Source organism: Hylobates moloch, unplaced genomic scaffold (assembly GCF_009828535.3).
Source record: "Hylobates moloch isolate HMO894 unplaced genomic scaffold, HMol_V3 SCAFFOLD_22, whole genome shotgun sequence".
In the NCBI taxonomy this organism is placed as follows: domain Eukaryota; kingdom Metazoa; phylum Chordata; class Mammalia; order Primates; family Hylobatidae; genus Hylobates; species Hylobates moloch.
Genome location: NW_026652297.1, coordinates 19,906,877 through 19,923,000, shown reverse-complemented (window position 1 = coordinate 19,923,000; position 16,124 = coordinate 19,906,877). Strand labels below are relative to the sequence as shown.

General features: G+C 40.1%; 1 protein-coding gene across 1 annotated transcript in view; it reads left to right on the top strand.

The window, feature by feature from the left end:
• Positions 1-1,965: 1,965 nt before the first annotated feature.
• The window catches only part of COL6A6 (collagen type VI alpha 6 chain), a 111,772-nt gene continuing 97,613 nt past the window's right edge, over positions 1,966-16,124 (top strand). The window contains exons 1-7 of the mRNA XM_032143569.2: positions 1,966-2,026; positions 4,344-4,940; positions 6,271-6,891; positions 7,985-8,545; positions 9,340-9,897; positions 12,104-12,679; positions 15,206-15,775. Coding sequence (XP_031999460.1) covers positions 1,966-2,026; positions 4,344-4,940; positions 6,271-6,891; positions 7,985-8,545; positions 9,340-9,897; positions 12,104-12,679; positions 15,206-15,775 — 3,544 coding nt within the window. The remainder of the gene's footprint in view (positions 2,027-4,343; positions 4,941-6,270; positions 6,892-7,984; positions 8,546-9,339; positions 9,898-12,103; positions 12,680-15,205; positions 15,776-16,124) is intronic.

The window sequence follows — 16,124 nt, the reverse complement described above, 5'->3', positions numbered from 1 at the left end:
CACTAGACTTTGGATTCTATTGAAAGACTGCAAGAAAATTGTTCCACAAGATGCTAATCCAGAGAACTTAACTTTTGAGTAAATACTAGAGCTATTGATTGACATTTGCATATGGAAATTTCCAGGCGCTGCATGCTGCTTTGGGACTATTGCAGCCTTTCCAAATCCTCGCTTCTCTGTCCAGATGTTCATCCTTCACTCAATACCGATTTCTTCCCATTGTGATTGCTTGCAAACTTTTGACATTGGTCCTCTGGATTCTTCCCAAAGCATTTTCTCTCTCATAACTCCAAAAGAGTACAATAATTTATGAAGCTCATAATATAAACAGAAAAGAAGAAAATAGTGTAAAACCCTGGTTTTAAAAAGCAAAAATAAAAAGGTATGAAAACAAGTACCAAAGTCTCTTAGTTCTTAGAAAAACGATGTAGAATGAAGAAACTAGAAGACATTTTGTGTTCATAACATTGAGTTTAGTCTGCAGGGTAACTGAGTTTTAAAGGTTTTGGAGTCAGACAGATGTGGGTTCTAGTCTAAATTGTGGCTCACTTTACCAGTGTGACATTTTGCATCAGTTACTTCCCCTTAAAAATCTGTTTCCTCATCTGCAAAATAAGAACAATAGTAGTAATAATACCTGCAGCTAGAGTTGTTACCAAATTCAAACAGGAGAACAAATGTAAAGCTATTGGCACAGGGCAGGGCTCATAGTGAAAGCTCAACAAATGGTAGAATTTATTTATTGTTATACACATTAATAAAAATTGTACAGATGGTATGACTTGGTTTTCACTTTGGGAAATCCACTTTGGGACTTAGTTTCTCTAAAATGAAAAGGTTTGTACTACACATTACCTCCTAACATCTTTTTCTAGCTCACTGGTTACAACTTGAATAGAACTAATAAATTTATATACAGACTGAAAACTCTACATCGTCTAGACTTGTGAAGGACTAGAAGAGAGTCTCAAGTTGCAGAACGTCAGAAGGACAATGACGTAGGTGAGGAAACAGGGATGGAACTTCTCATGACAAATGTCCCTTTTCTGAAGAGATTGAATATTAGAAACTCGGAGCCTGCCTGGTATAGGGTTAGATAAACATATGTAGTGTTGCGCAATTAGGCAGGACGTGGAGACACTAGTTTGTTAATGGATCAGTTCATTTTTTGTTCAATTAATAAATGAGCAAAAAATAAGCCCAACCTGCTTCATTAAATATTTATTTTCAATACATTTAATATCCTGCTTCATTTCATAAAACGAACATTTCAAGGTGGCTGAAAATGCTTTAGGCCAAATGAGATTGGAAAACCCTTGCCTCATGCAGTTCTGGGAAGTTGGACATAAAGTGTAAGCCGAGCTCCTCATTCTGAGGAGCAAGACATTATATGGAATATGGAAAATCACTGCTTGTTTTGAAATAGCTACTGTTTCAATTAGGGAGGAAAAGGAAAAAACATGGACTTTTGATCACATCTAAAAATAATTAGTTTTCAAAGATAAAGTACACCTACATGTTCATGATGGTGAGATTACAAAATAGGTCTTGGGGTGTGTCCCAACTGTGAACTCTGAGTTGTCTTAGCAATGAATAGATACAGGATGGCACTAGGGTACAGGAAAATAAATACTAGTAACACGTAATATTGTTAGCACTAAAATCCATCTGGCTCCTTCTACCAACTGTGCAAAATTTCATGTTTCTCCTAGGTCTGGGGACCAAGAAAAACTCTTATGACTTTGTAAATATTGATGGATTGTTTTCTCTAAGGCACTTCACATATTAGAAGATCAGTGAACCTCAGAAATTCCTTGTCCCCTGTTGCACCCAATTTATTATATAATTTTGTGTGCTCTTGTATGTGAGTCTTAATTCCCAAATAATATCCACAACAATTTTATATGTTTATATTTTTGCCTTTTCAGATTTGAAGTTGAAGATTTTTCAGGTCATAATATGAAAATGTTGCTAATTTTGTTCCTCGTGATAATTTGTTCCCATATTTCTGTGAACCAAGATTCTGGTAAGGAAAAACTGGGAAGAATTCTTAATTTTGATTATAGAAAATAGATAATACACGAGTTTGACCTGTTTAAAAGTTATGAGTTTTGTATCACTTTGTTTTGACTTTGATGGTAGTGAGGGTAAGGGCGGTAGGTCAAATTCTTTGTGAGGTCACTCCATATTCCTTTGAAGATCATTTGTTTCTGGATCTTATTCCTTGTTAATAATAGATATGAGAGCTGTCATTTTGTCCTGCTTCAACCCCTTTTAGGTCTTCTTGGAGGTTGCATAAAAATTCTGTTAATATCAGGCTCAGGCCTGGAAAAATTGGAATGTCCCATCCTAATTCATTTGTGTCAAAAGGGTGTCTTGGTTTAGTGTCCAGATTTGCTCCAAATTAAATTATTTGGCTGCTTATTGTGAAGAAAGTGCTTTTTCCCTGGAGAGAAAGCTTCATAGCACTGTGTTCTGTCTGTTGGCAATCTCTGTCCTGTGGACTTAAGACACCAGCACACCCTTAACCACCTCACCATCTCTTAAATAATTGGTTGTTGTCCAGAGCAACCTACATTGGCTTTTACGGCTTCCTCGAGGACACTGACCTTGGAAGCAAGTTTTGTGAAGACATAAACCAGACTTTGCCCTGCAAACATCTTCCTTTGATGTATCTCTAGGCCTTGAGCTTCTCAAGTAGAAGCCATGATTTTTCCTCCATTGTTTCATGGTTCAGACGTAGTGATGGACCTTATCAGAACCTGAGTCTGCCTTATGTGCCGCTCATCTACATTTCCTTTCTCCACAAAAGATGTAGGGCTTCATTCATGAATAGAAAGTCACTGGTGGTCACAAATCAAGCCACCCACGGCAGGGCTCCCCTAGCAGTCTTCACAGGGTTTCAGGCTTCTTTTGGAGGAAGGTGTTGATACACTCTCACTTATTTCTTCCCCTGAGATGCTGCTGGCTGTATAATCATGAAAAGAATCTCAGAGTGGTTGGATTTGGGTTATTTAAAAGACAAGAAATTATTTTACCCATTATGCCTCCATCAGATGGCCATAAGGAGAATGAAATAACACACAGGGCTGCCAAAGCTGGTTTCCCAGCCAGTGTAGAAAGGAAAAGATTGAAGTTATTCTAATTTTATTAGAACTTACCTACTAACCATTTTAGATAATTGGAATCTCAGAGTGAGGAAGTACCTTAGATATTTTCTAGTTGAATCTACTTATTTTAAAGAAGAAAAAACTGAGGCCCAAGTATATTGAATGTCTTGACAGAGCTCATAGAGTTAGCTGATGGCAAAGTCAGGGTGTTCATTACTTGTTCCATTACGCTGTATTTTCTTAAACATACACCACACACATACTTCCCTCCCTACCCCAGACAAGAAATGGATCTTATGCTAAGGTAGAGAGAGCTCTGAGTTCAAACCAGCAGACCATTACTAAACAACAGTTAGTGTTAGAATCCAGTGATTCTATATCATGTAAAAATATAGTACCAGATAACTAGTGTTGAATCTAACATTGAATGAAGCTTTAAAAGTTAAGCAAAGTATTACATTCCTATATAAAACATATTTTTAATGGAAACTAAAACTAGAATCCCTTTTCTAGCCCAAGATACGTTGGTGCCATCACATTTTGCACATGTGAGAATAAAATTCACCAATTATAATACAATGCTCATTCATGTAATTCATTAAAAATATTAAGATATTTAAAATAACCTTGCAAAAGATTGACTATTCCATATTTTTATGATTTATAGATTTTTTTTTAAACTTAATGTGACTGTTTGGAATATAAAACTTATATGTTTTTAAGTTAATGAGATAAGCTGTTGTGTTGCTTAAATGAGAAAGGCCATCTTTCAGATTTTACCATTAAAGTGAATTTGATGGAGTTTGAGTTTCAATTAAAATTTTTATCTAGTCGACATAGTTGAAATCAAATTCCAAAAGCCAAAAAAACTACAAGAGAAAATTATCCACAAAAGGTATAAAACCCATGATTTTTTATTTCTCTGTTTATTTCTGTTTTATTTTTCCAGTCACTATTGTTAACCACTATCTATTTCTAATTAACCAATTCTTTGCAAAAGTTATGTTTAATTTTGTGATCAGTTTAAATGAGGAGTTGTTTAAAAGAATCAGCCCAAGATACAGCTATTTCTTTTTCTTGAGAGAATGTGCAGTTGCAGGCTATTATTTTCCGTTTATTGGGAAGGTATTTTAAAAATAAAAAGGAAAGTACTTCCCCGCCATAGAGTTGGCATTAAATATGGCAGCAAATTTTTAAAGTTTTTGGTTCGTTCATATGTTTGTGGTTTTGCAGGCCCTGAGTATGCAGATGTCGTGTTTTTGGTGGACAGCTCCGATCGCCTGGGATCCAGATCCTTCCCATTTGTGAAAATGTTCATCACCAAAATGATCAATAGTCTCCCCATAGAGGCCGACAAATACCGTGTGGCCCTGGCCCAGTACAGTGATAAACTTCACAGTGAATTCCACCTGAGCACCTTCAAAGGCAGGAGCCCGATGCTGAACCACCTCAGGAAGAACTTTGGATTCATTGGCGGGTCCCTGCAGATAGGAAAGGCTCTTCAGGAGGCTCACAGGACTTATTTCTCTGCACCCGCAGATGGGAGAGACAAGAAACAGTTTCCCCCAATTCTAGTGGTCCTGGCTTCATCTGATTCTGAGGATGATGTGGTAGAGGCTTCAAAGGCCCTGCAGAAAGACGGAGTGAAACTCATCTCCATAGGGGTGCAGAAAGCTTCTGAGGAAAACCTTAAGGCCATGGCCACATCTCAGTTCCATTTCAACCTTCGGACAGTCAGAGACCTCAGCATGTTTTCCCAAAACATGACGCATATCATCAAGGATGTAACAAAGTACAAGGAGGGAGCAGTTGATGACATCTTTGTAGAAGGTGGGCTTAGGATATGTGTGTAGGAATGATGATAAAACGCTTTTGAAAAATTGAAATGGGGAGAGGATTAAAATTCTATGAATATTCCTATCCCCAAAATGGGCTGCATTTTCAGATGTTATGTATCCATATGTTTAAGAGAGTCCAGTGATTATGACCATTTTCAATTCAGTGAACCCCACAAGTCTTGGTTTTTCATGTGTCACTTATCTGTGTTGCCTGACATTCACAGACTTCTTAAAATTTAGGGATGCTTTCTCTGCCACCCAGCTGATCTCTGAGCTATTTCCTTGGGCTTTAGTTGCTATGTAGTTTTAGTACTGGTTCATTTAAAAGGTAAATTTGCTTCTAAAGAAATTCTTGACTCTTAAAACCACGTAATATAATCATAGAATGTTAGACCTAAAAGCAACTTCCAGAAGTCCAGATTCCCCTGTTTTTTTTGCAAATAAGAACTTATATATATCCTTAGAAGTGATGTGCCTTGGCCCAGGGGCCAGGCTGTGACTTAAAGTCAGAGCTAGCAGGTCAGATATCCCAATTCCCTGCCATGTAGTTTCAGCTCCAGACTGCCTGGCTCCCTGCTGCCCTGTTCTGAATTAGTTTTCCCCGTGTTCTGCTCTGTGGCCAAATTGCTCTCCTGGTCTGTCCTCTTGTACTACTCTAGTAACAAGAATGGTCAAGAGTTTGTGATCATCATTCAAGTGAAGGGCAGGGGATAGCCAGTAAAAAACAATGTGTTCAAAGTGTACATGTCCAAATATGTTATATAGGAAACTCACATTATCCCTGATTAAATCAGTTTGAATGAGCTGATATATATACTTACCTATTGATATTAGAGAATGTTTTCCTTGGGGTCATCTGTGAAACTATGAGTCCTTATTACTAGCATCATTCCCAAATAAAAGAACTGAAAATGCAATTGCTATTTCGTTACTATCCCTTAGGAATATTTGGACTGTAACTGCTGACTATAGTGTGGATGATGCTTAAATGATTTTAATATGATAGCAATGGCTATGATTCACTGAATGAATTTTATGTACCAGGCCCCATGCTAAGAATATTATCTCATTAAATCCCCATAACAACTCTATGAGATTAATATTATCTCCCTTTTACAGATGAGGAAATTGAAGCCGGGAGTTTAGCTAAGATGTAGTATTTGAACCCAGGTCTCTTTAACCTCAACTTCATAATTATTTGTCTACCTCCTTCTCTAAGTGCATAAATGAGCTCTGCTGTATGGTCTTCATGCCTTCTAATGCTCACCAAAGATGCTGAACCACCAGCTAAAATTGTGCTTGTTTATTTCTTGCCCACACAGCTTGCCAAGGCCCTTCTGTGGCCGATGTTGTGTTCCTATTGGATATGTCAATCAATGGAAGTGAGGAGGACTTTGACTATCTTAAAGGATTCTTGGAAGAAAGTGTATCTGCCCTTGACATAAAGGAAAATTGCATGAGGGTTGGCCTTGTGGCCTATAGCAATGAGACAAAAGTGATAAATTCACTGAGCATGGGCATAAATAAGTCAGAGGTTCTCCAGCATATACAGAACCTTTCTCCCCGAACTGGGAAGGCCTATACTGGAGCTGCCATCAAAAAGCTCAGGAAGGAAGTTTTTAGTGCACGGAATGGCAGTCGGAAGAATCAGGGGGTGCCCCAGATTGCCGTGCTGGTGACCCACCGAGATTCAGAAGACAACGTGACAAAAGCAGCTGTTAACCTCCGACGGGAGGGTGTGACCATCTTCACCCTGGGCATAGAGGGTGCCAGCGACATCCAGTTGGAAAAGATAGCATCCCACCCTGCTGAGCAGTATGTCTCCAAACTGAAGACCTTCGCTGACCTGGCTGCTCACAACCAGACATTTCTGAAGAAGCTGCGGAACCAAATAACACACACAGTCTCTGTCTTTTCAGAGAGGACCGAAACGCTCAAATCTGGTAAGGTCTTCTGCTGAAAGAAGGGTTGTTTGGATTCTTTTTTTCTTCTCTTTCAAATATTCTGTATTCAAAGTGGATTGGCTTGGGAAGATGTGGATGGGAAGGATAAGTTCCTAATTTTTTTACTTGAGCTTGAAAATATGAAGCCTAATTTGGGGACAATAAAAGCCATTGAGGTGTTGGCACGGGGAGAAGAGATTTCCCCTTTTAGTTCCCCTTTTGTGCAGCTTTAATTGGATTTGTTACTCATCCATGCTCCAGAATACCTTCCTTTGCTATTTTTCTCTCTCCTTTAGTCTTTCTCTCTTTTGCCTCTCACGTTCCCCTGCTCTTCCCTTTATTTCTTTATTATTTTTGTACTTTTCTCACCCAAATCATCTTCCCTCATTTCCAAATTCCAATTTAGAGAATAAACAGGAGTGTGATTTGAATGAAGAAAAAAGGAATTATGTTATTTGTTGTGGGGTACCATTCTAGCATCCACCAGTGCAGGGACAGAGACAGAGGGTGATGTATCTTATGTTTCATATATACACTTATAAATATTTTTATGTATTGGTATACATATAGATGTGTATATTCTTCCATAAATATTTATAGCATATTTACTACAAATGTCATTGTCTCACTCATGAATAGTATCCTTAGTTAGTTGACTAGGAGCGGGTAAGGAGTAAATAATTTGCTCAAGAGAGTTCATGTGCCCACAATGTCCAGTTAAATACCTGTCCAGTTAAATACCTTCTCCATTTCCAAACACACTACTTGACTTTTTGCTAAGCAGTTATTTACTAATGTGTGAAGTGTCTTGTAAAAAGCAGCTTCAAATTTTTTAAATCTCCTACTATATTCAGATTTATCCTGATTCATGGCAGAGAATTAGGGCAATAGTCTTAAAATGTCAGAAGCGATTCATTCGGCTGAAGGGATGTTAAGATTCCCCCATTTTAAGCTAACAAAGCATGTATTTTAAGCCCAGAAGCTGTTTCCCATTTTTCTGTCTGAAGAGGTTCATGTTTGTTCTTTCCATCTGCTCTCATTTCTTCTTCATGCTTGCTCAAATGCCGCATGCAACTTATTGATTCCTTTTTAGGTTGTGTGGACACTGAGGAAGCAGACATCTATCTGCTCATTGATGGCTCAGGGAGCACCCAGGCCACAGATTTCCATGAAATGAAGACCTTCCTGTCAGCGGTGGTAGGGATGTTCAACATTGCTCCCCATAAGGTGCGGGTTGGGGCCGTTCAGTATGCTGACAGCTGGGACTTGGAATTTGAGATCAATAAATACTCCAACAGGCAGGATTTGGGAAAGGCCATTGAGAATATCAGGCAGATGGGTGGGAATACAAACACGGGCGCAGCACTGAATTTCACACTGAGTCTGTTGCAAAAAGCAAAGAAGCAGCGAGGAAACAAAGTTCCGTGCCACCTTGTTGTCCTGACAAATGGCATGTCCAAGGATAGCATCTTGGAGCCTGCAAACAGACTGAGAGAAGAGCACATCCGAGTTTATGCTATCGGGGTCAAGGAGGCCAACCAAACACAGCTGCGAGAAATTGCAGGAGAGGAAAAGAGAGTGTATTACGTGCATGACTTTGACGCATTGAAAGACATAAGAAACCAAGTTGTTCAAGAAATCTGTGCTGAAGAAGGTAAGAGAAATCGTGGCTTTACCTACTGACCTTCACTTGCAAATTGCCATCCTGGCAATAATTGACATTGCTGGTTTAGAAAAACAACATAAATTACTAAGTTGATATTTGTTGACTTGTGTAACTGTGTTCTCTAGAACAAAGCTAAGAGCCCATTATACTGTTACTCTAAATAATATCTGAAGCATAAGAGAAATATTTGGAGGAATTTCCCTAATAAGTATTAATTAGCTTCCTCTCACAATTTCTTGCCAGGATAGATATATGAGTGTACACCACACGTGTAATATGATAAAATGATTTCAGATTGTGAGGAGTACTTCAGGTTTATTTGAATGTCTTTTTATACAGCTTCTATGGAATCTTTTAGAGCTGTATCATTTAGAGCTCCTGTTTTCAACCAGGAGTGATTTTACACACTTAGAGGTTATTTGTCAATGCCTAGAGACATTTCTGATGGTCATAACTGGAGGATGCTCCTGTCTTCTAAGAGGCAGAGGTCAGGGATACTGCAAAGCATTTTACAGTATCCTACAACGCACACACTTGGCACAGTAAAAATGATGCCCAAGATGTCAATGGTGCTGAGGTTGAGTAACCCTGAGTTATGTATTTAAGCAAGTTACTAAATAACAGAATATTCCACTTTTATTGTCTTCTATGCTTTCTTTACTACTAATTATTACTAAGTACACACTTCAATATAAAATTATTTGTATTTTTGATTTTCTTGTTTACTCTGAACTTTTTACATGTAGCTGACTTGAATAAACATCACAGTTTTTCCTATGCAGCTTGCAAAGAGATGAAAGCTGACATCATGTTTCTGGTGGACAGTTCTGGAAGTATAGGACCTGAAAACTTCAGCAAAATGAAAACATTTATGAAAAACCTGGTGAGCAAGTCTCAGATTGGACCAGATCGGGTGCAAATTGGTGTAGTCCAGTTCAGCGACATCAATAAGGAAGAGTTTCAGCTCAACAGATTCAAGTCCCAAAGCGACATTTCAAATGCAGTAGACCAAATGGCTCACATTGGACAAACCACCCTGACTGGTAGTGCCCTGAGCTTTGTGTCTCAGTACTTCAGCCCCACCAAGGGCGCCCGGCCCAACATCAGAAAGTTTCTCATCCTCATCACAGATGGTGAAGCTCAGGACATAGTAAAGGAACCAGCAGTAGCGCTTCGGCAGGAAGGTGTAATCATCTATTCTGTGGGAGTGTTTGGCTCCAATGTCACCCAGCTTGAGGAGATCAGTGGGAGGCCCGAGATGGTTTTTTATGTTGAGAATTTTGACATTCTGCAGCGCATTGAAGACGATCTTGTTTTTGGAATATGCAGCCCCCGCGAAGGTAGGCATGGGCGTACTCACTAGCAGGACTATCAGAACAACAGATGTCTTTTTTAGCCTCTATTTCTTGAATTTAATTCTATTTACATATTGTAAACTTTTGGTTTAATCGAAGTGTTTCTCCTAGTGGCTTTGACCTGTTGAATTAAACAGACAGTGAGGAAGAGTTTTGGTTTACCTAGACCCATTCCCATTTGTAGGTAAATAGCACTACAGTGATGAATCTCCGTTTAAGAAAAATGGTATCATACCAGTTCTTAGATCAGGTTCCCTAGAAGCAGAAGTTAAGTCAGGGGCTCTTTGGAAGTGATTTATTGAGGAGGTATTTTCAGAAGGGGTATAGGAAACAGGTCAGGGCATGGGTAGGAACTGAACAAGGAAATCACCTTAGCTGGAGTCTAGTTTGGCCTGATCCCTTGGGGAGCTCCAGACCATGAATTACAGAGCTGGTCCTACCTTGAGGCGAGGGGCTCAGCCTTGTGTACCCTGTGTCACTGGGCTACATGTGGGTTGCTGAGGCAGGCCTGGCATTTATCCTTCTGGGCAAGGTGGCTCCTCTTTGACCTACACGTCTACTATATATGGTGCTTATTTTTGCAATTTCTACAGACCAATACTTGTATCAAATGAGATAATGTTTGTGAAAACACTTTGATAGTTATTAAATTTTATAAAGGAGGAATATAGTAAGAGGACTTGAGCAGTAGTTGCTTCAAAGGAAGTACCACTGTCTTCCCATGAAACCACAGAGTGTAATGGAAATGATCAAAAGTAATGGAAATGTAGAGTAATGGAAATGATCAAATAAAAGCTCGGCAAATATAAGGGGCTGATTTATACGTGACCCATAGGGCTTGATGACAGAGGCATTCTGAAAATGAAGGACATAGATCTTCATGGAGTTTAAAGGGAAGAGAGGAACATTGTTTGCTTATTCAAATAACAGTTCTGTTCAACTCCCACTGGAAGGTTTGGTGCTCATGATCTGTATTTTGTAGAAAAAGAGTACACCTGGTTTCTATTTCCTGGTAATTTCGCCCAGAACAAATGTGAACTTTCTGAAGCATTCTGACACTGAGTAATCTATCCCCAGTCTCCTGGGTAATCCAGGCAGGCTTCCCAGGCAGTCAGAGACCACGGGGACATAGTTCTTCTACATAAATTCCCAAATAGAGCCAGCCTTTGTTGGGAATTTGGTTGATGGCCCTGTACACATGGCCTGCAATTAGTGGGGATAAGTACAATGGCTCTAAGGTTTTCGACAGCCCTTACATAGCCAGCAAGTGGCTGGCGAAAGAAGAAAATGTGGCAAGCCTCTGGGGGGTGGGTGCTTTCTCACAATTCCATTTCTCAAGAATGGATGAGTTAATGTTTGGATCATACCTTTCTATGGCCTGTAGAGAGAATGTGCTACATAAGGACTAAATAACAAACCATCTTACAATTCCCCTTCTCAAGAATGGATGAGTTAGTTTTGGAACACTGCACCTTTGGAGGGAACATGCTACACATGGATTAAGAATTAATTGGGTCTTTCCTGCTTTTCTCTTCCATGGTGCTGACCTCAGATTTAAAAAGGTAATAGGAGCATCATGCTAGAACAGCTTAGTTGGACCAAGTGCGAAGTGGGCTTATTTCTATGATGAAACCCAAAAATGAAAATAGATGTTTCAAAAAAGTCAAAAAGTGGGGAAAAAGTAACTTTGAAAAGTCAGCCATCAGAGAATCATGAAAAATACAGTGTTGCCAAATTCATTTTCTTTTGGTCATTTCCCCAAGGTTTATATTAAGAATACAAATCTCAAGATCATGGCTAAAATAAAAGAAAAAACTTTGTATAAATGAAAGCACATGTTGGAGAAACCACTTATACAGGAAAATTTACACAGAATTGGTTTTTTTGGTCCAAAGGTTTTAAAATTTTTTATTCCTGGCAATCCTGTGATGGTCACTTCACCCTGTCCTAGTCCCTGCAGTGGGTCCCCACTGACTCCCGCCTTATTTTACAAGCTCACCTAAGTGAGTATTAACTGTATACTTCCAGCACCAATGTATGTGTATTGTCCTCTTATCCGGGGAACTGACATTCTAATGCACAGCATGATCCCCATGGAGAGAAAACACTAGCAATTTATAAAAAGGCTGAGGCGTCTCCCATGCTGTCCAAAGCTAATCCCATATGGTTTACCTTTCTCTTCCTCTTTCAGAATGCAAGCGGATTGAAGTTTTAGATGTTGTGTTTGTCATCGATAGCTCTGGCAGCATTGACTATGATGAGTATAATATCATGAAGGATTTTATGATTGGCTTAGTGAAAAAAGCTGATGTGGGCAAGAATCAGGTCCGGTTTGGGGCTCTGAAGTATGCTGATGACCCAGAGGTGCTGTTTTATCTGGAAGACTTTGGCACAAAACTGGAGGTAATTTCAGTGCTCCAGAATGACCAAGCCATGGGTGGCAATACTTATACGGCTGAGGCACTGGGCTTCTCAGACCACATGTTCACTGAAGCCCGGGGCAGCCGCCTGAACAAGGGAGTCCCCCAAGTCCTCATTGTGATCACCGATGGGGAATCCCATGATGCTGATAAACTCAATGCCACGGCAAAGGCCTTGCGGGACAAAGGCATTCTTGTCCTGGCTGTGGGGATTGCTGGTGCCAATCCTGTGGAGCTGTTAGCCATGGCAGGATCAAGCGACAAGTACTTCTTCGTGGAGACTTTTGGAGGTCTGAAGGGAATATTTTCAGATGTGACAGCCAGTGTCTGCAACTCTTCAAAAGTAGGTAAGTTTTGCCAACTAAGTTTTTCCTAATTATTAGCAGAGGGACAAATGAGAGAGAAAGCAAAGCAATGGCTCTCAGGAACGAGTTTTCCAGAGAGGAGAGAAGGAGCTCTAATTGTTTCACAGGACTTTCTATATTATAAAATCTCAGGATTGGAAAGACCTCAGGGATATTTCATTCAGACTCCTCCCCAAAGAGAGATACTTTCTGCAGCATTCCTGATCACTTCTTCCTAAACTCTACTAATGATGGGGAATTCAAAAGTTGTTTTGTTCTGTTTTGTTTTGGCTTTTTTTTTTTTTTTAAGACAGGGTCTTGCTCTGTCGCCCAGGCTAGAGTGCAGTAGCATGATCACGGCTCACTGCAGCCTCAACTTCCAGGACTCAGGTGATCATCCTGCCTTTGCCTCCCCAAGGAGCTGGGACTACAGATGTGTGCCATGAGGCATGGCAAATTTTTTTTTTTTTTTTTTTTTGTAAAGACAGGGTTTCACTACGTTGCCCAGGCTGGTCTCAAACTCCTGGATTCAAGCCATCTGCCCCCCTTGGCCTCCCAAAGTGCTGGGATTACAAGTGTGGGCCACTACACTTAGCTGAATTCACCAGTTTTGAACAGCCTTCATTAGAACACAAATGTGCTTACACATTTTTCCACCCACTAGTTCTTTTTCGTCTTTATGCAAGAAATCAAATTCTCCTCCTAAGAACCAGCTAGAATTGCCTGAAGTCTTCTTTCCTTCAGGCTAGAAGTCACCAGTTTCTTTGCTTATTTCAATTGTGGCACAAGGTCATTTAAAATGTGAAGCCCAGTATTAAAAACTCTGTTCCAGCCTCAGAGGTTTCCAGTACAGAGCATAGTGGGGCTTCTATTCTGGCGGCTGGAGATTGCATTGCTGCATGTATGTATGTATTCCTTCCTTCATCATTTTACTATCATTTTATACTTTTGGTTCAGAGAAAGATTGTTCTCTACTTAGTTTCCTGAGTATTTTTCCCAAGATGTATTTTACTAAAGATACTAAATGTTTTTTCCTAGATGAATTGCTATTAATTCATGATTCCAACATATAGATATAGTAGTTCTTTTTAAAACTCATCTAACTTCTCTGGTTTTCCTAAGCCTTGCCTCCTTAGAATGCAGCTATCTTTTTCTTTCACAAAACTAATAAAATCTTTCTGGGTCTTACTGAAAACTGGGACAAATCTCTTCCTTCCTTGTAGCCATTGTCTAAAATTGGATCTATGTCCTTCTCCAGTTCACTGTAGAAGTCGACATTGCTTTTTCATATTGAAAATTCTCCTTGGGACAGAAAAACAGTACTAGATTTCCTTTATTGAAATCTGAAACAAAGTAATTTAATAAGTTAACCAATTCCTAAAGGATCAATTTACCATATTTCTTCTTTTCACTTCCTTGCTTACCTGGACTTCAGGAATCTCAGACACCTTTAATATTTCTGAGGCTATGAAGAGAACTAAGTTCAGAGAGTGGTGAGATCACTGGGGAATTCATGGAAACGATCATGCTTACCAGAAAGCTAAGGAACACACATGTGCCAAGCATAACTCATTCATTGGCAGTGGTCTCTCATGTTCTTGTTTTATATTTGCTGTGTTAATATGGGGGAAGCATTGCTTGTTCACAAATATTTTTCTCAAACAGATATTTTTGCCTACATACAGCAGAAAGGGGCTGATAAAAAGGAAAACTGACTAGATATAGACCAAAAGGCATCCTTTTAAAACCTCTTCTCAATATACCCTAATGAACTAGAAAAATATTTATTGGCTCAAATGACCAGGGAGGCTAAGTCAACAATATGAACCATCTGCCTCTTTGTTTGAATCCCTAAATGTATGTGTGTTTTGTTTCCTCTTGATGTGCTACTACTGTCATCGGGCTTTCTGGAAGAGCTGAGGCTAGGTTGTAGATGAGAACAAGTTTTCCATAGCACTGGCCCCAGTTCTCTGGCATCTCAGAAAATAAAATGGCCTAATACCAAATCAACAAGCCAAGAGAAGCCTAAAAAGATGTGTGAGTGATTCATGCCTTGTACTGACTTTAAGAACTGATCATTTGCCTTTATTTCCTCTACAATTAATGTGACCACGTGCTAGCATAAGATAAGAAACCACTTTCAGAAATATTTCTATATAGCTGCAAACTTTTTTTTTTTTTGAGATGGGGTCTTGCTCTTTCGCCCGGGCTGGAGTGCAAGCTCCGCCTCCCGGGTTCACGCCATTCTCCTGACTCAGGCTCCACAGTAGCTGGGACCACAGGCACCCACTACCACACCCAACTAATTTTTTTTTATTTTTTTTAGTTGAGCCTGGGTTTCACCATGTTAGCCAGGATGGTCTCGCTCTCCTGATCTTGTCATATGCCCCCCTCGGCCTCCCAAAGTGCTGGGATTACAGGCGTGAACCACCGTGCCCGGCCTGTAGCTGCAAACGTTGAATTTACTCTTGGTGGATTAAGGAAAGAATAACAATCTGGGTTTTCTGTTGTTCCTTCTCTTCTTTGTAGATTGTGAAATTGACAAAGTAGATCTTGTTTTCCTTATGGACGGTTCAACTAGCATTCAGCCAAATGACTTCAAGAAAATGAAGGAATTTCTGGCATCCGTTGTTCAAGACTTTGATGTCAGCCTCAACAGAGTGCGTATAGGAGCGGCCCAGTTTAGCGATACCTATCACCCGGAGTTTCCACTGGGAACTTTCATAGGTGAAAAAGAGATATCATTTCAGATTGAAAACATCAAGCAGATCTTTGGAAACACACACATCGGTGCTGCACTCAGGAAGGTGGAACATTACTTCAGGCCAGACATGGGCAGCAGAATAAATACAGGTACCCCACAGGTGCTGCTGGTCCTTACAGATGGCCAGTCCCAAGACGAGGTGGCCCAGGCGGCGGAAGCCCTGAGACACAGAGGTATCGACATCTACTCCGTGGGCATTGGGGATGTGGATGACCAGCAGCTCATTCAGATCACCGGGACTGCAGAGAAAAAACTGACAGTGCACAACTTCGACGAACTGAAGAAGGTCAATAAAAGGATCGTTCGCAACATCTGTACCACAGGGGGTGAAAGCAGTAAGTATTTAGCAAGTTCTTCATATCGATTCCCTATACCATCTTCTCTGGCATTTTCTTCAAGCTCCATTGTCATCCCCTGGGGCTAGTGGGAGAATTTAGATTTGTGCCTCTGGATTTCCAGTTGAGCTTTTCACAGTTATTAAATATTTGTCTTGACCTGTGGATTGAGAAACAGGGTGTTTGAAATCCTGTGCCCTAGGCCGGGCGCGGTGGCTCACGCTTGTAATCCCGGCACTTTGGGAGGCCGAGGTGGGCAGATCACGAGGTCAGGAGGTCGAGACTACGGTGAAACCCCGTCTCTACTAAAAATACAAAAAAAAAAAAATTAGCCGGGCGTGGTGGTGGG